Genomic DNA, 24,026 nt, shown 5'->3' on the forward strand with positions numbered 1-24,026 from the left:
TCAATAGGTCTTGCCATTTTTAATGATTTGTATACACTTGCCCACAAGTCCCAAAGCTCCTATTAGTACAGTATATTTTATTGTGCATGTTCTCTCCACATTATCCCTAACAAAATGCACCAGCTCACATTTCTCTACATTAAACTTAACCTGCTGTGTGTTTGCCCATTCCATCAGCCCAACAAGTACAACTGACGAGATGGAGTACAAGGAGAAATACTTCCTCAATGTCAACAAGTTGAAGGAGCAAGTTAGACTTCAGGAAGTGTGGTGGAATACATGCCCCAAACAGCATCAATGGTGCCAGAGGAAATGGTTGAGACCTTCAAGTTCCTTGGAATAAATATTACCACAAACTGTTGTGTATCAATCACAATGATGCAACACCCAAGAAGGCACACCAAAGCCTCTACCTCCCTTCACTCTTGTGTACTCGAGTTTGGCTTGATTTTATTAATGTATAGTATTATCTCAATTGATTGAATAGCATGCAAAGCAAAGCTTTTTGCTGTACCTCAGTATACATGACAATTGAAACCGGAAACCGTTAACAGTACTGCAATTATCAGTAATTAACGCGTGTAAATTGACAAAGACACTGTCTTTGAACTTTGAGGTGACAAGTAATATTATTGAACACAGACAATAGGGCGGCACGGTAGCGCAGCGGTAGAGTTGCTGCTTTACAGCGAATGCAGCGCCGGAGACTCAGGTTCGATCCTGACTACGGGTGCTGCACTGTAAGGAGTTTGTACGTTCTCCCCGTGACCTGCGTGGGTTTTCTCCGAGATCTTCGGTTTCCTCCCACACTCTAAAGACGTACAGGTATGTAGGTTAATTGGCTGGGTAAATGTAAAAATTGTCCCTAGTGGGTGTAGGATAGTGTTAATGTACGGGGATCACTGGGCGGCACGGACTTGGAGGGCCGAAAAGGCCTGTTTCCGGCTGTGTATATATATGATATGATATGATATGATATGATAAAAGAGCTCAATTTTAGAAAACAACTAGGTACAACTGTACTTAATATCAAGGTCGAATAAACCTGGCTTCTGGTAGTGAGTGGGGCAGAGGAGGGAGTTGGGGTAGGTTTTCTATCACTGACTGGAGTTACACAAAAAACAGCCATGCCTGTTAAGGTAAAATTATCTTAGTGCCTGGAAATTGCTGCATTTTCCCAAGTCTGAACATCTTCTGCTGCTTCATCAACGACTTTCCTTGTATCATAAGGTCAGAAATTGGAATATTTTCTGATGTTTTAGCATGCACCATGGCAGTAAACTAATTGCTAAAAATTGGTTACCATCCAGGACACAGAACTATTGACCCAGATGCAGAACTCTGAATCCCAATACAGCAGCTGAGGAATTCAAATCCCAGCAAATAAAGACATTTTGAATAAAAAGCTAGTAGTAGTGATGGCAACTATGAACTTGATGTACTGTTGTAAAAACCTAATCAGGTTTGCAAATGCCTTCCAGGTAATGAAATCTGTCTTCCTAACCCAATCTAGCCTCACATAACTCCAGAACCTCAGTACAGTGCGAGTCCTGTCAGACTGCTCAAATATCGTAAGAAGCATTCAGTTCAAGGAGCAATTACGAACGTTAAATAAGTATTTGCTGTTAACAACTGGATCCATATGCTATGAACTACATACAATACAATATCTTTATTGTCATTGTATAGGGGTACAACGAGATTGTTAATGCATCTTCCATACGATGCAATAAATTAATTAGCTAAGCCACAGAAATTTAGACAACCCAGAGAAACAAAATTAGAAACAGTTAAAACAGAATAAAGTGCAAGTAGGTCTGTGCCGGGTCGGTGTGGGACATGACCATCTGTCTCAGCAGGACATTGCGCTTAATTTCACCACAATTTCTTAAATAATGCTGAAAGATCCAGCCACTAAATGAAACAAGCCATTTGTGGTAGATATGGGACACTAACAACCACAGCACTCAAGTGCCATATCATGATTATACCCACTGAGTCTCTGACCACTAACTTGTCATTCAACAATAGGATATTCCCAGTCAACCAACAGCATTCTGAAGCTTTACTGGATTAGCCTCATACCTTCTGTGGTATGATAACAGGTCAGGAGTCCATTATTTTGGGATGAATAATTCATCCATCTAGTATTTTCAATCTATCTATCTACTAAGATGGAATACTTGCTACGTGTCTCAATACGTACAATTCAAACAACAATCATAAAGTATGAGACTGTCTAGTATAGAGTGGCATCTTATCCACCATCCTGTACATTCCCTTCCTCCTTTAATGGCGCACAGCAGTTGCCATATTGGTCATCTTCAAGATGCACTGCAGCAGTACTGTACTCATCTTTGGTAATACCTCCCAAAGCCGCAATCCTTACTACTAAGACCAAGGGCAGATGATGTATGGGACTACTTCAGGTCTTGGAAGTAAACAATTAATCATATACTGTTGGATAGCATGATCTACAGACTGCAGCAATTCAAAAAGGCAGCCATCATCATTTGCATGGTAATTAGGAACAGTAATAAATGCTGGCCTTGCCTGCAAGACTTACATCACACATACAAATAAAAACATCCTTCAACATTAAAACTGCCTGATTGCCTCTCAGGTGAATCTAAAGGATTCAGCTAAAGGATGAGGCTACTTAATACAAGCCCTCTAGTCAATGTTGAACAAACATAAATGATATGGTAATTGCTTTTCACCTGTTATGAACCCTACAGTTTACAAACTTATTTACATTTGATTCATTACAAAAGTGGCCACAGCTAAACATTCCACTGATCGCAAAACTTCAAGGTTGTGAAAGGTCCCTTGTGAATCTGATCAACTGTACAGATGGAGGCATGTTTTCAGCTTTATATGAATCATTAAGTCACTCTCACCTGAATTTTAACAAATTGTGAGATTTTTCCTCCCAATGTTCTGAAACGGTGAGGAGTTCCTGCAAGTGAGCCATGGCCCCCTCTACAGCTGGATGAGGTGCTAATCCCACACCAGAGTCAATCAGCCGTCTCATATCATCCAAAGCAAAAGATTCAGGTGCAGAATGAGCTAGCTGAACTTCATCCAGCCATCGTGCTTGCTCCATGTGTTCTTGAAGATATTGTATCTGTGGTAACTCTATGTCAAACCCAAAACTGATATCCAACAGTTGTTGGAGCTCAAATATATTGGGTATTTCATCAGAGAGCACTTTTTCAGAACGCAGCTGAAAATATTCTAACGAGTTTAAAAGTTCCTGTAGAAAGAATCACAAATTTAAAATTTATACCAGTGAATTAAGAATGTTACAGAAAAAATAGATATTTAATTACTTTCACAATCCAACTGTAGATAGTTTCAAAAGATTACTTTTCCTGCTAAACTTCTGAGCTACACATACCTTCAGTAAGGGAGCCTGGTCAATGATGCAGGCAAGGTTGTAGAGCTGCTTAACAAAAGCTTGAAGCTCTGCAACAGTCAGTCGATTTTGGGATTTTCCTCCACCAGAACGGTACCTAAAACACAAAAACCAAAGTTTGCACTATCCGAATTCAATTACTGCAAAGAATACTCCCTAAATCTTCTTTCCTTAAGGAACAATTTATTGGAATTTTGCTGGAATTAAATGCCCATTTTTTGAAACTTATTCATTAATGCTTTTATCTGGAGCAGCAACTTAAAACAGTGATAATTGTCAATTGTTCAAAGCTAGTTGATCCCAGCACAAATGTTTTTGAACTGTTACTTATAGCGGGAGACTATCATTCAGTCCAATCAGACCCGTGTGCACTCTCCGTACAGCAATAAATTGAGCATTGTTCTCCCGATTTTTACAATATTTTTCCCCAGCTGCCAATAAAGTTAAATTTCAATGCCCAGATGACCGCTTTCACTATCCTTACAGCTAAAATGCCAAATCTTTATGCACACAAGACGTAGGGCCAGGAGTAAGACATTGATTCTCGAGCCTGCTACACTATTTACTAATATCCATTGATCCGACCATGGCTTAAACTTTTCTGCCTTTTCCTCTAATCCTGGCCCCACAGTCTAATGCAGACTGAAATGAATTCAGTAACACAGCTTGTATATCTCTCCACGAGTAATTTCTGAAAATGTAAATTGGAATATGCCCATGCCGAGTAAAACACTACATATTCCCATTCAAGACTACACATGGCAAACATTACAATTCTGTGTAATGAGTCTTAAACAAACATTTCCTACTGCTTACATGAAAAAAAGGAAAAAATATTTTTCAGTTAAATTTTTCATGGATGTGATTCTGCTTTATCCTGAAAGGATAGATGGTCAGAATCTGTACCATGGACAGTCAGAATATTTTTCCCCAGGGAAGAAATGTCAAAGGCCAGTGGGCACAAGCTTTAAGGTGAGAGGGGCAAAGTTTAACAGCGATGGGTGGGGAAAGTTTTTTTTCATACCGAGAATGGTGTGTGCCTAGAACACAATGCCAGGTGTGGCATACGATGGGATCATTTAAGATGCTTTTAGATAAGCACATGGAAATGCAAGGAATGAAGGTACAGGAGATTAGTTTAATTTGGCATCCAATTTGGCATGACATGGTGGACTGAAGGGCTTGTTCCTGAGCTGTCTGTTCATGTTTTGTGAAAGTTTGGGTTACAAAGGTAAGTTTTACAAAATAATAATTGGAACTAAACCAGTTTTAAAGGTGATTGTCAGTTGAAAGTAACCTAGCAGTAAATAAAATAATAGCCCAATATTGTCAGCACACTCTTTACACTCAATGTTGTGTAAAACATACGCACCTGGTTTGCCGTTTATCATTAAGTAATTGCTGGGCAACAGAGGCACATTTATCTGCCTCTACAACAGCTTCCCACAGCTGTTTCAATGAATCATTTTCTGGAAAATTTTCCTTCTCTGCTTCCTTTAACAACGATTTGAAATCAGAGAGACCTGATAAAATTTAGATGACAAAGGCAATGAGAAGAAAAAAAAGCCAACTTCAATTTTTTTCCTGAAAGATCAAGCCAATATTTTAGAACTAGGAAATTGCTTTTTTTCCCTTTAAAGCACTGCTTAATGTTTATTCATTACGACTTATAAAAGTGATGTGCAAAAATGCCTTGGTTGAGAAATACCAAACAATCTGAAATTAATAAAGATAAATTATCTTGCAACTTTTTTATGACTGACAGATCTGAAGGTTGATATTAGGCATAGCCACGGTATGGCAATAAAATTTACTTCTATTCTAAACTTCTGTGCGCCCTAATTTAGATGTCAAAAATATAGAATTTAAAAATCTACGTATTTTGAAACTTCACAGGAAAGGTAATAAATCACATACTTGAAATTTGAAATTCGGTAAAAACAAAATCATGCAAAAAGCTGTCAAATGGGAAGCAATGGGAAGCAAAGACATAGTTCCATTCTATGTCTGTCTATTCAAATAAGAGAAGCATGGAATGAGGTTTTGCTTCATCTCTAATTTTTCTTTATTATTTCCCTCTTTTGCTTTTCACCAAGTCAGTTTAACAAAGAGATAAAATTCATGAGTTTTTGTCTCCCATATATTTTATGCGATAAATGAGACACCCAACCTTTGAATTAACATTATTAGCATTATTGAATTAGCAGGAATACTGGAGCAAACCTCCCATTAACCACCCAAATTTCTTCCTAATCTTTGCATGAGCTATTGAAGAAACAATAAATTATTAGATTTTGGTTACTTGGGATGAAAGAACAAGGAAAATATCAACCTGCAATGTTATTTGCAGGTGATTGCTGCCATCCCTCCCCCCCCACCAAACACATCATAAAGGAAATTGACAATTGTATGTCAGGTTGGAGGCCAGTGTCTAGTGGAGTGCCCCAAGGATCTGTGTTGGGTCCACTGTTGTTTGTCATTTACATTAATGATCTGGATGATGGTGTGGCAAATTGGATTAGTAAATATGCAGATGATACTAAGATAGGTGGAGTAGTTGATAGTGAGGTAGATTTTCAAAGTCTACAGAGAGACTTGGGCCTTTTGGAAGGGTGGGCTGAAAGATGGCAGATGGAGTTTAATGCTGATAAGTGTGAGGTGCTGCATTTTGGTAGGACAAATCAAAATAGGACGTACAGGGTAAATGGTAGGGAATTGAGGAATGCAGTGGAACAGAGGGATCTGGGAATAACTGTGCATTGTTCCCTGAAGGTGGAATCTCATGTGGATAGGGTGGTGAAGAAGGCGTTTGGTATGCTTGCCTTTATAAATCAGAGCATCGAGTATAGAAGTTGGGATGTAATGTTGAAATTGTACAGGGCATTGGTGAGGCCGAATCTGGAGTATGGTGTGCAGTTCTGGTCGCCAAATTATAGGAAGGATGTCGACAAAATGGAGGGTACAGAGAAGATTTACTAGAATGTTGCCTGGGTTTCAGCACTTAGGCTACAGAGAGAGGTTGAACAGGTTGGGTCTTTATTCTTTGGAGCGTAGAAGGTTGAGGGGGGACTTGATAGAGGTTTTTAAAATTTTGAGAGGGACGGACAGAGTTGACGTGGGTAGGCTTTTCCCTTTGAGAGTGGGGAAGATTCCAACAAGGGGACATAGCTTCAGAATTGAGGGACAAAGGTTTAGGGGTAACATGAGGGGGAATTTCTTTACTCAGAGGGTTGTGGCTGTATGGAATGGACTTCCGGTGGAAGTGGTGGAGGCTGGCTCGATTTTATTATTTAAGAGTAAATTGGATAGGTATATGGATAGGAGGGGATTGGAGGGTTATGGTCTGAGTGCAGGTAGATGAGACTAGGTCAGGGAGAATGGTCGGCGTGGACTGGTAGGGCCGGACAGGCCTGTTTCCATGCTGTAGTTGTTATATGTTATATATGTTATATGAAAGGAAACTGCATCTTTCCTCATCCCTGCTAAACTGGATCCTCAACTTCCTCAATGGCAGACCACAATGAGTACAAAGTGACAACACTTCCTCCTTCATATCAATTTACACACCTCAATGCTGTGTTCAGTCCCCTACTCTACTCTCTCTGTATCCATGAGTGTATCGCCAGGCACAGTTCCAATGCCATCTTTAAATTCGCTGACGATAACTGTTGTTTTTGACAAAGGTTAACAAAGAGTCTGAATACAGGAGAGAGATTGAAAATCTGATTGAGTGGTGCCATAACAATCGTGCTCTCAGTGTCAGCAAGGCCAAGGAGCTGATTATTGACTTCAGAGGGGAAAGCCAAGGATCCGCAAACCTGTCTTCATCGAGACGGTGCTGATGAGAGTCAACAGCTTCATGGTCCTGGTTGTGCACAGCACTTTGATGCAGTCAGAGCTCACCAATGTCTCTACTTCCTTGGAATATCAAGATTTGGTATGTCGAATAATCTCCTGAACTTCTCCAGGTGCACGGTAGAGGGCACACTGACTGGCCGTATCATAGCTTGGATCGGCAACTTGAACATCCAGGAAGGAAATTATAGAAAGTGATAGATGCTGCCAGGTTCACCGCAGTACAGACCTTCTCATCGTCGAAGGCATCTTGTCAGGACGCGTTGCATCAAAAAGGCAGCCATGATTAACGACCAACATGGCCACACTTTCATTTTGCTCCTACCTTCAGAAAGATGGGTCAGGAGTCTGAAAACAATGACCACCAGGTTCAAGAACAGCTTCTTCCCAGCAACCATCAAGCTCTTGAATACTACACTACACTAACCTCAGTACCTATGAACTTTTATGAATTGTGTCTTTGATTGCACTGCAGATCGAGGTTTTTTATTACAGTTATTCATTGGTGATTTTTAACATTTTACATATCTGTGCATATTGTGCTTATGGGTCTGTTAAGCTATTGTAAGTAACCATTCATTGGTCCATTGCCAGTACAATGACAAGTAAACTCTTGAGTTGACTCTATAAAATGTCTTCACTTACTTTTCTTTTCATCATCCTTTGCTTCCAGGAAAGCAATTGCTTTGGAAGACCACTCATCATATACCTCCACATGTAATTTTAATTCACTCAGAACAGGATAGAGGTCATCCAAGGTATAGCGATACCTGGAGATAAAAAACAAATAACTGAAAAATTTAATCAAAGAATCAATATCAACAAACAGAACTGATAAGACGATAGACAAAATGCTGGAGTAACTCAGCCGGGAGAGGCAGCATCTCTGGAGAGAAGGAATGGGTGACTTTTTGGGTCGAGAACCTTCTTCAGACTGATGACAGGGGAGAGGGAGACAAATAGATAAGGAAGTGGAGTGTGAAACAGGACAAAGGGATTGGAGCTCAAGGAAAATGGAGAATAGATCATCGTCAGCTGGGAGAAGGTAACAACAAAGCAAACAGTGATAAAATGTAGTCTGAGACAGTAAGACTGGTTGGAAAACTGGGAAGGGGAGGGATGGAGGGAGAGGGGAAGCAAGGTTTACTTGAAGTTAGAGAAGTCAATGTTCATAAGCTGCCCAAGCAAAATTTGAGGTGCTGTTCGTCCAATTTGTGCTGGGCCTCACTCTGACAATAGAGGCAGCCCAGGACAGAAAGGCCAGTGTGGGAATGAGAGGGGGAGTTAATGTGTTTAGCAACCAGGAGATCAGGTAGGTTTAGGCAGACTGAGCGGAGGTGTTCAGCAAAACGATCGCCGAGCCCAAATCATCGTTTTTCAAACACAATATAGGTCTCAAAACTAGCTAATGCCCGTTTGCTGGTAACATTTTTTTGTTCCAAATTTATTTCAGCCATCGTAAATTTAAGATTGCTGACAGAATTGATTTCAGTTAATCGTGTACAATAAGTTCATATTAAATTTATATAGGACTAACAATTAATTGCACTCAAATTAAAAGTAGATTTAAAAAGAACATTTTGTATCATATATAAATCATGTTTCCTCTGAGCTCAGGTGCCATTTTATCAGTGACTCTCCACCCGGCACCATTTTGTTCCAACCAGCATTCTCCATCTACATCTATTCTTCAGAATAGAATCATCAACAGGATAAAATTAAGCTTTCAAACAGAAAAGGTTTCTAACACCTCCCATGGGTTTACTGTTCTTGTTTCTTTTTTACTGGTCTCCTTGATTTTTTTGCAAGACTTTGAAACCCCCATAACTAGTGACTCGCAATTTCTTCACTGAAACTTTTGTAAAGTATTTTTCATTAGCCCAGATAAATTGAAAGCACAACTAAACTTTGCTCTTTGGACCCAAACCAAGAGAACTGGACTTTGAAATCGCAGGCACAGATTGCAACATAACATTGTGCACATCCACTACGACATGTGTCAGCACAATCAAAGAGAGTCAAGTGTATTTCAGTTCAACCACTAACCATAAGCATTACAATAACATGACTAATTTCCTTTACAAATATAAGATACCCTCTCCAGAATACATTCATCATTTAAGATTCAAAAAACAAAACTGATTTAAACCATCTTCTAGATTGACTGTCAGACCATACATGCGGATTGAAAAATTAAGTAAACTGAATTTAACATGATTCAGAAAGATTCTGCAATCCATTTCTTTGAGGAGGTAGCAGGTCAACAACTCGATACATCTGTTGACATTGGAAAGACATAAAATGCTGAGTTAACTCAGTGGATCAGGGAGCATCCCTGGGGAACATGGTTAGGTGACGCTTTGGATTGGGACCCTTCTGCGGACAGATTGCAGGGATGGGAGAAAAAGCTGGAATGTGATCCACCACCCGTCACATCTTCCCATCTCCACCCCTTTACATCTTCTGCAGCGACCACTCCCTCCGCAACTCCTTGGTTCATTCATCCTTTCTCATTCAAACCATCTCTTATACAGGTACTTTCCCTTGCAACTGCAGGAGATTCAACATCTGTCAGTATACCTCCTCCCCCGCCTCCATTCAGGGACCTCAACAGTCCATCCAGGTGAGACCTGCACCTCTTCCAACCTCATCCAGTGTTCTCAATGGGGTCTCCTGTACATCAGTGAGACCAAGTGCAGCCTCAGCGAAAACATATGCTTAGTCTGGCCAAGGCCTTCTGATTTCCATAATGATCTTTCTGTCCTGGGCCTCCTCCATTACCAGAGGAACAGCACCTCAGTCCACTTGTGTAGCTTATAACCCAACGGTATGACATTGAATTCTCCAACTTTAGGTATCCTTTACAAAACACCCCACCCTTTCCAATCCCATCCACTCCCCAAGTCCTGGATGACTTTACACCTATCTCTCACAACCTCTCTACCTACATTCCTAAACTATTTACACCTCACCAATCCTCTAGCTTCATAATTTGCAACTCCCTAGTCCTTTTGTCTCACAGCTTATATTTTTATCTCTGGCCTTTGTCTAACCATTTGCCATCAAAAACTCTTCTCACCCGAGTTCACCTGCCATGCTTTGCCCTGCCCCTCCTTTCTTCCAGCTTTCTTTCCCCCCGACTCTGCAATCAGTCTGAAGAAGGGTCCTGATCCAAAACGTCACCTATCAATGTTCTTTAAAGATACGGGGAAAAAGCAGGAACGGGGTATTGATTTTGGATGATCAACCATGATCACATTGAATGGCAATGCAGGCTGGAAAGGCCAAATGGCCTACTCCTGTACCTATTTTTTTCCTATGTTTACTGCAAAGAGTTGCTATAACCTTTTACTTCTCCATTTCCTTCAACAAGGATATTTAATCCAATACTCATTGTCAAATATGCAGATGACATTGAACCAAAAGACCACAAAGTCTGAAGAGACTGCTCACAATTACAGAATGTGATGAGGAAATATCTTAATTGCTATAGCTGAAATTTAATAAGTGCAAAATATTTATGGTATTTAATGGATTGAAGCAAAACATCTCCCCTACAAATGGTACTGAAACAGCTAAAAAGGTAACTGGATTATTAGCAAATACACCACAAAAATTAAACAATATATTCATGTCTCCAATGATTCTTAATAAATTTATACAGATGCACCAAAGGAAGCATTCCATCAGGATGCTTCATATTGACTAGGCATCTGCTCTGCCCAAGACTACAAAAGATTGTAGAGGTGAGCGCAGCCCAGTCCATTAACCTCTCCGAGCAAATCATCCTCTCCCCCACCCTCTGAATTAGCTTCTAACAAACCTGGTCAATGGCATCCACATACCAAGATGAAATATTTAAGATAAAAACAACAATTCATAGTATTAGGTATGCAGGTTTTTCTAACTTTCTGGTAATGCAACTTTTAAGAAGTTACCTAGACTGTTGACAGAATTTTAAAAGTAATTTTGAGTATTCCATCATTAGCTAGAAGCTACAATCAAAATGCAAATTGAATATTGGATTGGGTTGAAATTGGAAAGTGAAACCATCACTTTCATACTTAATAGTATAGTTATACCCAGGGTTAATTTATTCTGAGTGTCCTTACAGCCACATGCATCAAGGCAAGTGAAAATTCCTGGCAGGCACAACTGGCAGATCCAGCAATATTGGTTTAATTTAATAATATTTCCACTGTTACAAAATAGATAGACTGAGTTTTTTTGCTGCTTGTCAATGTTTCACAACAATGTGGACCGCAACAACTGGATTTTTGTTCTCCTATACAGAGTTCCTCTCCAGCCCCAAAAAGATGATCTCAACGAATCAGAAGTACCATCTCATCCTTTCCGAGATATTTCCCTTTATTCTAGCCTCCCAGTGTCCTCGGATATATCGCATCAGGCCCAGGAGATCTATCTACCTTCATGTGCCATAGGACGTCCAGCACCTCCTTGTCCGTAATATGAACTGTCCTCAAGACATCTTCAATAACAATCTCAAGTTTCCCAGTCTTCATGCTCTTCCTCACGGAAAGAAAGACGAGAAATGTTCATGATGGACCTTGCACATCTCCTGCAGCTCCACAAAAAGGCCACCACTTTGGTTTCTGAGGGACCCTATTCTCTCTATAGTTACCCTCTTTCCCTAATGTACATAAAATCTCTTAGGATTTTCCTTAATATTATCAGCCAGAGCTTTCTCCTGCCCCTTTTTGCCCTCCTCATTTCCTCCTTAAATATGCTCATTTCCCAAGACTCCACCAAGATACAACTTGATCCCAGCTGCATATATCTATCCGATGCCTCATTTTACCTGACCAGAGCCTCAATTTCTCTCGTCATCCAGGCTTCCTTTCTCCCATCTGCCTTGCTCTTCACCCTAACATGCATGCCCTGAATTCTTGCCATCACACCTTTAGAAGTATCCCACTTTCCGGATGCTCTTTTGCCTACAAACAACCGGCTCCAATCAACTTTAGTAAGTTCCTATCCACTTCCAAAATTGGCCTTGCCTCAATTCTGAATTTTAACTTGAGCCCGCAATCTTTATCCATGACTATTTCAAACCCCCATCGGTTGGTGGGACTGGGGACCCGTCCGGAGGCTCATCGGACGGCGTAACCGGATAGGAGCTGGAGGCGATGAGCACTCAGAGCAGGCTGGTAGGACGGCAAGCTGGTAGGTAGGCTGCAGGAGGCGTCCCCAGGTCACAACGATGGCTGGACTAGGAGAGGAGAGGGACGTCGGTTCATGGAAACTGCTCCAGTACACAGAGTCCACAGGCCAACCAGATTATGAATAATGGCACTAAATATATGCAAAAAGAATTTCACTGCGCAGTTGCATATATAACAAATAAAGCACTATTGAACAACTGAATAGAATAGTGGTCACTGGTCCCAAATGGTGCATGATATTTCAAAATGGTGGAGCCGATACAATTCAGCACTTTTACTGACTTAATCTGCCTGCTCTGCATTCTGCAGGAGTCTTCAGGTGTGTTTGGGCACAAATACTTTTACAAAGGAGCTATTACACGTGCAATCAGTCTGAAATGCCACCTTAGGTTTTTGTGGCCGTCATAAAGCCCATCTGTACGGTTCAGTTTAACCTAACATTAAGAGCTCAAATGTTTAAGGTGACATGTGTCATACGGTGACTTCCCCAAACAATGTTGGATTTCCCCTACTGGATTGCAGACAAGGTTCAATGCAGAAAAGAAAGTCCGTGCATTATTTACCTCAGATGACATCGATAAGGTGGACATGAGCAGAGTTCCTTCACGTGGCGCAGGCAAACCAGTTGATTTGATTTACAATGGCAAGAGACTGCAGACAAGAAACAAGTAGTTTTGCACTTTATACACTGTCGCTCATCATCAGGCAATAACTCAAAATTTTCTCTCACAGAATCGATTATTCCCTAGAATGTGGAAAAAAGATTCATTTATTTGCAGTGAACGTTTTTATTCAGGTTTAATGAAACTTTATTTCAAAATAAAATATTTTAAAGTAGAAGAGGCTCAGATGATACACCCAAAATCCAGAATGAAGACAACTTGAAATATCCTTCAAGAAAAATATGGGAACCAAACCTGTGACACATCCAATCAGAATGCACCAAGGTTTAATGCTGATCACATTTTAATAACTAATGCACAGAGGATGAAATCAGAAGTCCCTCAAGCAATTTTAAAATTTCTGGGGCAAGAGTGTCAATTTCCATGTGGGTCTGAATAGCACCATGTTCAGTAGTAGAACAAAATACATCTTGAATTGTTGTACATCTAGGTTTCAAATGTTTTTGTATTATTAATTAGCCCCAACCTATTTATAAATAGGTAAGCAGCTTGCATTTAATTCTATCTTTTTGTCATTCCAAGGCTCATTTTCATAATAGCAACCAAGATTCTTCCTTTTTAGCAGAGGTCCTATAAACATTTTGGGATGCATTTGAAAATTGCCGTATGCATGTCTCTCTCCAAAAAAGATGTATACAGAGCACTGTGTTAATCATTTACACCATTTCAGGAGTGTGCAGGCAGGATGGTGACATTATTAAAGTCAGCTTATTATAATGATGGGAGTTTAATGAATGCAGAACCAACAGCAACTTTGCGGTCCTCAAACTGGATGCTTTGTATTAAGGAAATACAGACACTCCCCAACTAACACAAGGGTTATATCCCAAGTCAGGTTTGACGCAATTCAGAATCACCTTAAAACTAGGTAGAAACATAGAACTGCAGATGCTGGTTAATACATAAAATAACACAAGGTGCTGGAGTAACTCAGCAGATCAGGCAACATCTCCAAAGATCATGGCTAGGTAATGTTACGGGTTGGCACCCTTCAGTCTGATTTAGATTGCTGAGTTACTCCAGCACTGTCATTTCACCTTAAAACTGCACCAGTCTGCACCAAAAAGTCCTTCTTCACCTGTTGCTGCAATGTCCGGTTTACGCAACTGTTGCAGCTTACTTGCAGCCAGTGGCCAACAGCGCTTCTTCAGGCCGCCGCAACTGACAGGACGCGCTCGGTCACCGTGGGATTCCCTTCGCCTCCCACCAGCTGCCACTTCTCCCTGTCAGCCATCGTTTTGTCCACTCTGTCTTCCTATCCCTTCTTCCTTCTCCCTTTATCCACTCTGCTGTCGTCGTCGTCCCCCCCCACACAACGCCGCCTTCTCCTCCGGTTGCTGGCATCTTCAAAGTGAAGTATCTTCCAAGGAATGGGAGGAGAAGATAGCAGTGGCGTAGGGGGAGTGGTGAAGTGAATAAAGTGACAGCCGACAGGAAGAAGCGGTAGCTGGTGACAGGGGAGGGAGCCCCCTGGTGACAGAGTGCATCCTGTTGGTGGCAGCAGCCTGAAGAACAAACAGTCAGCCACGGTCTACAACATAAACATCAACAACAGCCACGTCAACCAGACAGTGTGGCAGCTGGTGAAGGGCTTGCTGATGCACCTTGAGGAAGCATTCGTTATTTTAAATAGTGACAAGGTGAAATGGTGCATTCTGCAATAGTCTACCAGGCCCAAAGACAACTTATTGCTTACATTCTGTTGAAATTATCTCACTGCTTTTCTGCAGGTGATTTTTCTCACATCTCTTGTGAAAAAAAATGTGAAAAAATCTTCAATATTATTATTTAACTAGGCCAAGTCGGTCCATTCCTCGTAGAGGGGGGACAGGGAAGGCGAGAGGATATGATTGAGTGAGGCCTGGACCCAAAGCCTCTCCTGTATTTGTAGCACCCTCAACCCCCCACTCAATCCCCATTATCCCCTCTCCTCCACCTACTGACCCACTCCACCCCCCCTAGCCACCCCCACTAGCCCCTCCCCTGCCCCCACCCTGGACGCGGGGGGATGGTGTGGCTGAGTGTTAGACCAATGCAGTAGAGGTTTGGGAGAGTTTCAAAGGGGGTTCAGGGGGGATGAATTGGGTGAATGGAGGGTGGAAGAGAGGGGGAGATAAGGGGGCTGAGGGGGATGGAGTGGGTGAGAAGAGGATAAGGGGGGGATGAGGTGGGTTGTGGGGGGGATGATAAGTGGAGTTGAGGGGGGTGTAGATGGAGTGGGTGAGTGGGGCTCTTACAAAAACCTGAAACCAATTTAAATTAATGCAGCACAGGTTTGGGGGAGTTTTAAGGGGGATTGAGGGGGGAATGGAGTGCGTGAGTGGGGCTCTGAAAATAATCCTAAACACAATTTCACTTAATGCAGGAGAGGTTTGGAGCAGTTTTAAGGGGGGGGGGGTGGTTGAGGTAGGAATGGAGAGCGTGAGTGAGGGGGGTGGGAATGGAGTGCGTGAGTGGGGGGGTGGAGTGGCTGAGTAAGGGGAGGGTGTTAGACCAATGCAGTGAAGGTTTGGGGGAGTTTTAAATGGAGTTCGGGGGGATGAATTGGGTGAATGGGGGGTTGGAGAAGGGGGGGGATTAGGGGAATAGATAGGGTGAGTGGAGTTCTTTAAAATGAAACAAATCTATTATTATATGGCCAGGATAATGGCGAGTATGGTGGTGCAAAAATTGCGCTATGGTGTACCGTTTTGGCTGTGCGAGCGACAAAAGTTATGCTGCACACACACACACATATAAACACACACAGTTTTAGTAAAATATAGATGGATATAGATATATAGATAGAAGATAGATGGAAGATGGATGGAAGATGGATAGAAGATAATAATCACAATTATAGCAGAAAAGACAAAGTCCTGCACATAGCTAAAGTACATTAACAAGCATTTGTGCTAATGGTATGCATGCTAAACAATCTAGGATATTAAATAGTTGCAATTTTTGTCCATTTGAGAATATAATTTACTTCAAGAAATCTTGCTTTCATTTAAGGAAATGAACACATTCAAGGCAAAACAAAATTAAGCTAGTGCATAACATCCTCATCGATAATCAGCCTGCAATTCGCTTAGTTTTAATTTATGAAGGGAGTAAGGAGGAAATAGGAGAAAGGTTACCACGTTTCCACATAGGTAGTCTTTTTTGTTATGAACGTGGGGTTTAGAGTGGGATACAGTGTACATCATCAGTTTTAACAGAGGATGGTGAATTGGCAAAGGGATACGATTAGCGAAACTTGCAAGTAACAGGCAAAGATTCAATAGCAGCAAAAGTAAGTGTTACACAATCCATCTGTTTGATTGACAATGTTAACAACAGATTACAAGTGCCTAAATTTTGTGGCACTTACCATTTTGCGAACTGTTTCCCTTAATTTCTTCTCCTCATCCATCATAATGATCATATCTTTATAGACAGCAAATGCCAAAATTACATCCAGATCCCTTGACTTGGAAGCCATTTTACAAATCATCTCATCATGAGAGAAAACACAGTAACGGTTCAAGAGCCGATAATGTTCCACACACTGACGGCCCATTGGCAGCTGCAAGACAAACATCCTCAACATGACACATGCCTCAAAAACAATTAACCAGAAATTCCTGAATTTTGAGTAAAGTCTATATGCAAGAGGTAAAAGGATTTTGGCTCACTGTTAGAATACTGGATTAAGAGGTGTACAAAGATAATGTATCACATTTATTTAAGACTTAGAATTCAAAATTTAAACAAAAAATCCGTTTTCTTTGACACAAGATTCAGAAAAAACAATTTTGCATTTCCCTCATACATCCACTGAATAAATACACCTACCCAATCCATTGTGCAGAAGTTCACTGCTTCCGCAAAGTTGAATCCCTGATTAAAACCACTGTGATAGGCTCTAGGAAATGTGATGACAAATTCCCCTGCACACTGATTAGTTCTGTAAACCTGTATTGAGGAAATAAGATATGATTGATAAACATTCATTTCAATACACCATGGTGAAGCTTAAAAGCAAACATTTTTTCTGTTAAACACAATCTATAATTAGATGATTTTAAAATAATTCAAATTAGTTCTTGCCCAAAAACATTTTCAACATTTGGTCTCTGTGGCTTAACTTTATGCTCTCTTTATGTCGTTTTTATTATTTATCTATATTTTATATCTTACTCACAACAGTTCCAAACAATTAAACCAGTCAAAGACTCAGCCAATGCCAATTACAATGTTTTCCCGTTCCCGTATAATTTTCTTGACATTATTTATTGTATTGTATTGTCAGGTAATATGCTTAATAGGCATAAAGGCATGAATATTTAAAATCTTTTGCAGAACCATTGTAAAAATAAAGCAAGTAATAAGTAATAAGTTGCTTCACAGATAGAAAAAAATATATGCAGACATTCAACACAACTCAATGTTGCTACCTAGACTGTCAACCTAGTTTCAACTGCATACCCATGATCATTTCATGATAATACTGCAAATCATTGAAGGGAACTTTTGATTGACATCCACTTTGAGACAGTATTGACTCTCACATTTACCTCTAATTGCACAAAAACTTAAATCTTCTAACCAGTAAGCAAATATCTTAAGTGGTTTGATTTCATTATAAATCAAATATTTTCTCATCACTTTTTCTTGGATAACAAGCTGATAGCAATAACTTAGTGTCATGAAAGTAAAGAACTTCACTTGATATTAACATTGGCAATGGTTTATTGTCATGTGTACCAAAATACAGTGAAAAACATTGTTTTATGTATTGTCCAGGCAAGACATACCATACACAAGTACAACAGGTAGTGCAAAAAGCAAAAACAGAGTGCAGAATATAGTGTTGTAGCTGCTACATTTTAAAAAGCAATGGCACATCAAGGTAGATTGGGAGATCAGAAAAACATCCTTAGCATTGAGTTGTAGTCAATAATCTGATACCAGCAGGGAAACAGCTGTTCTTGAATCTGATGGTACATACTTTTATGATTTTGTATATCTTCTGCCAGATGGAAGAGGGAAGAAGAGGGAATAACTGGGGATTGATTGGTCTTTGATTAAGTTGGCTGCTTTCCCAAAGCAGTGGGAAGGCTATAGAGAGTCAATGGTGGGGAAAACTAACGTGCGTTGGACTGCTAGGCTGTGTCCTTAACTCTACAATTTCTTGCAGTTTTGGGCAAAAGTGGTAGCCAAACAAAATTTTGATGCAACCTGATAGGATGCTTCCTATGTTGCATTTGTAGAAACTGATGAGTCATTGGAGACATGTCAATTTCCTTAGTCTTCTGAAGTAAAGCCATTGACGTAACATGCTCTTTTGGCTGTAGTGTCAATGTGGTTCGACCAGGGCAAATATTTGGTGATATTTACACCAAGGAACCCGAAGCTCATGAGCATCTCCACTTCAGCACCATTGATGCAGACTCTACCATGCTTCCTAAAGTCGATAATTAACTCCTTTGAAGGCTGCTCTGACGTTTGCAACAGTGATCGTCAATACAGGCGCTTCCAAGGCTGTCGGGATACGTAATGTCATTCCACCGACCTTCTGTTCAAAACAAGCATAGGATGCATTGAGCTCATGCATGTTACCAGAAATGTTGCCTGACTTCATCTTGTAGTCCATTACAGCAAAAAGCCTTGCCATAATTGTCATTGTCATGTGGTAATTCTGGCACTCTAGCTTGGTCTAAAATTTTTCATTAGTATCCTTGATAGCCTTGTGAAGATCATACATAGATTTCTTACACAGTTCAGGACCATTGATGCAGACTACAATGGTACTGCCTCCGTCTTGAGCTTTACTCTAGAATGGACCTTAAAGGTCATCCAAGTTTTTCAGTTGATGAACAATCAGATTGTCGTCTTTGGCATGCAGTCCTCTACACATTTACTGGCGAAAGTCTATAACTGCAATGGCATACTCACTCCCTATTCATGTGGCAATGTTTTACATGTTACTGCAATTATCACACTGAATATCACTTAACTCAATTTTCATAACCTGTTTTGAATTGCAATCCACACCTTTTCAGGTCGTGTCAAAGTTCAAGCCAGTATATCATAAATTTGATTTTGACAGATGTCCAAAGTGGCACGCAGATATGATTAGGAGATGTCATTTTAAATTGTCATGCAGATATGATTAGCAGTTATAATACTTACACTGAAAAAGCAGCAGCATTTTGTTGGTTAAATTTATGGCAGTAGCTGGAGATAATTTGCGTATTGCTATGTGCACATGCCCGACAGCAGGACAACCAACATGCATTCACCTTCTGAAGTATTAGATATCAAGTCATACCATAGAGTGCTAGTATAATGTCCATGATTTCTCAAGCACTGGGCGGAACAGGCTCATTTATAAAAACAACTAGCTTTGTCAAGAGAACAAAATCTACAGAAGCACAAGCCAAAATAAATGAGATCAAATAAAAAGCTTGATAGACAGTTAAAGGTCACAAATAAAAGAATAGGCAAATGCAGAGGAATAATGAAAGATTAAAAGACAACTAGAAAAATAACTTAATCAAATGAAATTCAAGAGCGGAAACTAGCGCAGTGACATCAGCTTCTCCCTTCACTGGATGGTCTGCAATGTGCCCTTGAGCAAAGTTACAGGGCAGTTACTGCTTCCTAATTAACCCATCCTGGTGATCAGACATAGCGATCCTAGAGAGCTCATGGATCCCAAACAGGGAATATCTAACTATAAAGTGCCATCCCTACTACCTGCCGAGGGAATTCCCCTCACCTACATCCCTCCCCATGTGGTTGTCAAGCATGATCTGAATGAACGGTATTCCACTACAGAAATGCCTCAAAGCCCTGGTCATTGTAGCCGGAGAGTTCAATCAAGCCAACCTCAAGAGTGTACTACCAAAATGCTATCAGTGTCTCTCATCCTCGACCACTGCTACATATCCATAAAAAATGTCTACCGCTTCATTCTCCAGCCTCATTTCAGGAAATCTGGCTATATTGCTAAGCGTTTACTCCTTGCCTACTAAACATAAACTGAAGTGGGAAGATCCAATACATAAAGTTGTTCAGTGCTAATCTGCGGAGACATATGACATCCTATGCGACTGCCTTGCTTCAGTGGACTAGTCCATATTCAGGAAATCTGCAGCCAACCTGAATGAGAACGCCACTTCATCAGCAAATGCGTAGAGAAGTGTGTGCTGAAGAAAACAATCCAAGTGTTCACCAAACGGAAACCATGGATGAACCGCGAGGTACATTCAAAGGTGAAGGCAAAGTCAAGTCAAACAAAGCACAAAAGCTTGCTACGATCTTCACAAAGCCAACAGGAAGACCAAGAGACAATACTAGGACAAACTTGAGTCCCACAATAATCATTCGGACGCCCCCAGAGTGGGCCTGAATACTATAACTATCAGCAAGCAAAGTCAGTATCGCTGGTGATTGTGCGGTCCTCCCTGACGAACTTAATGAATTCTACGCTTGCTTTGAGCAGAAGGCCAACAGGGCGATGACATCCATTCCATCAAACTTGGCTGAACCCATGGAAAGCAACTGGTCCAGACGGAGTCCCTGGCCGCATACTTAGGAACTGCAAGAACCAACTAGCGGAAGTGTTCATAGACATCTTTACTGTCCTTGCGCCGTTCTGAGGTACCCATCTGCTTCACGAAGCCCAATATCATCCCGGTGCCAAGAAAAGCAAGATCTCATAACTTAATGACTACCATCCAGTGGCCTTGACATCACCCATCATGAAGTGCTTCAAGGTTGGTTATGGAACATTTTAAAGCCCACCAAGCCACCTTGATCCACTGCAGTCTTCATATCACCACAACAAGTCCATGGCTGACGCCATATCAGGCAACTGAACCAGCTAGTGAGCTAGTGAGCAGTCGTGATCTCCCATCTACCTCAATGGAGACCTTCGAACTATCTGTAATCGAACTTTATCTTGCACTTAACATTATACCCATTATCCTGTATCTGTACACTGTGGACAACTTGATCATAATCATGTGCATTATTTTTGCTGACTAGATAGCAAGCAACAAAAAGTTTTTCACTGTACATGTGACAATAATAAACTAAACTACATATGGACCCAATGTGGAAAGCAGAAATTTAAAAACACTGGTTAGAGGATAGGTATGCAGAATACATGCATGCACTAATAGATACATCCACAAAGATACTTAACTGCAAGAAAAAACACACGTAAACTTACAATCTCAGGTGATTGACATTTAAATCCTATTTTCACAACCGTAACAACATTTTAATTGTGTAGATCCATAATATTGTACTTCATGGCTGGTTCAAAGCCACCATTAAACAAGTAAAAATCAACATTTTAAGGCCCCATTTTTGCAATGCCATAACATACCTCGTGGTATTAATGATTGGGGATGTTGATAAAGGTAGCTGATCTGCCCTCTTAGATTTCATCCAGAAATTTGAATGATTAAGTGTTGAAATTATATGATTATCTCTAAACATTCTTGAATGCATCAATAAATATTGCATCTGGTGATGATAAATATCTATGAACAATTTATCTTCCTCTATAGGATTCTATGAAAGAGATGGGGGCTTACCAAACTTTCATCACTGATTGGAAGATTTCCATTAATTTAACTAAATACTGGGGGCAAATCAGCAAAGAAAAAATTGGACAATTTAAAAATGTGTTTGCGTGTGGTATAATTTATCAAATTACAAATGAAACAAAGGAATTCAGTTTTCCGATTACTTTCTTGTGAACATCCACTCGAGGGAAAAAATAAAGGAAAACCTATGGGGTAACTAATCCATGAGGTTACTGAAATGGACTAAATGCAGGCCCATTTCAATAACCTTAGGAAAGAAAAACACAAAATGCAAGAAATACTCAATCTGGACAGAGAGCTATTATCAGATCTGAGAAAAGTTAAAATTCACAAATATTTTTAAGATGCAAAGGAAGAGCAAGGGTGGAGAGAACAAATGGACCCAAGGAGCAGCAGAGTGGTGCAACAGGTCATGCTATTTTGTCACAACTCCAGTCCCATGTTCAACCCTCACCATTTGTGCTAGCTGTATGTTAGTAGCTTTTCTGAGACCAAATGGGTTTCATCCTACAGACCCAGATCCACAGGTTGGTTAATTGTCTATTATCAATTACTCTGAAAGTTAGTGGATGGTAGGAAAATCAGTGGAGGAATGTGGGGGTTGTTAATGGCCATGAGAGAGAAAGGTGACTGGTTTTAAAAGGAGAATGGATTGGATGGGATTGCTTTGAGCTGGCAGCCTCTTTCAATGTTGAAAGGAAACATAAAATACAAAATGTTAGGGTGGAGGTTTAGATTAGTTTCAAGATCCAGTGCGGAACAGACCCTTCGGCCCATTGAGTCTGTGCCGACCAGCGATCACCATGTACACTAGCACACACTACACACTAGGGATAATTTACAATTTTTACCAAAGCCAATTAACCTACAAACCTGTACCTCTTTGGAGTGTGGGAGGAAACCAGAGCCCCTGGTGAAAACTGGGGAGAACGTAAAAACTCCATACAGACAGCACCCGTAGTCAAGATCGAACCTGGGTCCCTGGCGCTGTAAGACAGTTGCTCTACTATTGTGCCACCCTTCACCCTGAACTGTTAAATCTGATGTCCTCTTCACCGATGCCGCCTACCATGTTAATTGAATTTCTGCAATCACATTTTCATTTTAGATTTCCATTTCCAAAAGTTTGCTTTTCAGCAGTAGATAAACACAAATAAATAGAGGATCTCATAAGCATCAATCTGATATACTTATTCACAAAATGCTGGAGTAACTCAGCAGGTCAGGCAGCATCTCTGGAGAGAAGGAATGGGTGACGTTTCGGGTCGAGACCCTTCTTCAGTCTGAGTTACTCCAGCATTTTGTGAATAAATACATCAGTCTGAAGAAGGGTCTCGACCCGAAACGTCACCCATTCCTTCTCTCCAGAGATGCTGCCTGACCTGCTAAGTTACTCCAGCATTTTGTGAATAAATACCTTCGATTTGTACCAGCATCTGCAGTTATTTTCTTATACAATCTGATATACTTAAAATTAAATATATAAATAAAGGAGACAATTTTACTGGTGTACTGAGCTGCCCTTTAACCTATTAAAATCCAATAAAACTCATGTCATATTGCAAGGAAATATTCATGTATTTTTGTTTGAATATGGCTCAGAAAGTGGATTTGAGTTTACTGGTGATTATATCAAAATACAGCAATAGTTGACAACTTTTGTTCAAAGGGGAAGGTGGAAATGGAGTTTAAGGGGAAAAAAGATCTGACCTCAAAAGTTAAAATGGGGCAAATGACAGGGAAACTGACCAAAAGATGAATGCACTGCTCCAAAGCACAGAGCGCTGAAGAGGATTATAATGAAAAATAATTTTAAGGCTACAGAGAGATTTAAACAATGTATGGGATCTTTAAATTTGGTACAATACACAGATGGAATGGAATGTTGGTCACCAAGTATACAGATGAGAGTCAAGTTTCAGAGCAGGTGTGGATATGGGCTGCAGAATATTGGATAATCTGAGGTAGCCGATAAAGGTAACAAGTTAAATGTTACAGCAACGTTAGACAAGTGACTTTGTGGAAATGGACAAAATATAGGGGTGCTAAACTAACATTAAAACTGTTTGAGCTGCAAGATATGGTTTGATCTCAAACTAAGCCCAGATAAGGAGTGTCATGAAGAGATCACAACACGCCACTGGAGATAAATGGGATTACTCTGGATAGGGTGAGCAGATTTAAATACCTGGGAGACCACATCACAGAGGATCTGACATGGACAACACACATTGCCACACTGGTGAGTAAGGTAATGCAACGCCTTTACCACCTCAGACAGTTGAGGAAATTCAGAGTCTCT

General features: G+C 40.5%; 1 protein-coding gene across 2 annotated transcripts in view; it reads right to left on the reverse strand.

Annotated features, from left to right (window-relative positions):
- kdm5ba (lysine demethylase 5Ba) overlaps positions 1 to 24,026 on the reverse strand; it is a 121,131-nt gene that overhangs the window by 47,265 nt on the left and 49,840 nt on the right. For both annotated transcript variants that reach the window (XM_078420785.1, XM_078420786.1), the window contains exons 13-19: positions 16,956 to 17,075; positions 16,492 to 16,686; positions 13,020 to 13,201; positions 7,919 to 8,043; positions 4,791 to 4,941; positions 3,401 to 3,515; positions 2,901 to 3,256 (exon numbers count right to left, since the gene is read on the reverse strand). In XM_078420785.1, the coding sequence (XP_078276911.1) occupies positions 2,901 to 3,256; positions 3,401 to 3,515; positions 4,791 to 4,941; positions 7,919 to 8,043; positions 13,020 to 13,201; positions 16,492 to 16,686; positions 16,956 to 17,075 (1,244 nt within the window). The remainder of the gene's footprint in view (positions 1 to 2,900; positions 3,257 to 3,400; positions 3,516 to 4,790; positions 4,942 to 7,918; positions 8,044 to 13,019; positions 13,202 to 16,491; positions 16,687 to 16,955; positions 17,076 to 24,026) is intronic.

The sequence above is a fragment of the Rhinoraja longicauda genome, chromosome 24, assembly GCF_053455715.1.
Source record: "Rhinoraja longicauda isolate Sanriku21f chromosome 24, sRhiLon1.1, whole genome shotgun sequence".
NCBI classification, from domain to species: Eukaryota; Metazoa; Chordata; class Chondrichthyes; order Rajiformes; family Arhynchobatidae; genus Rhinoraja; species Rhinoraja longicauda.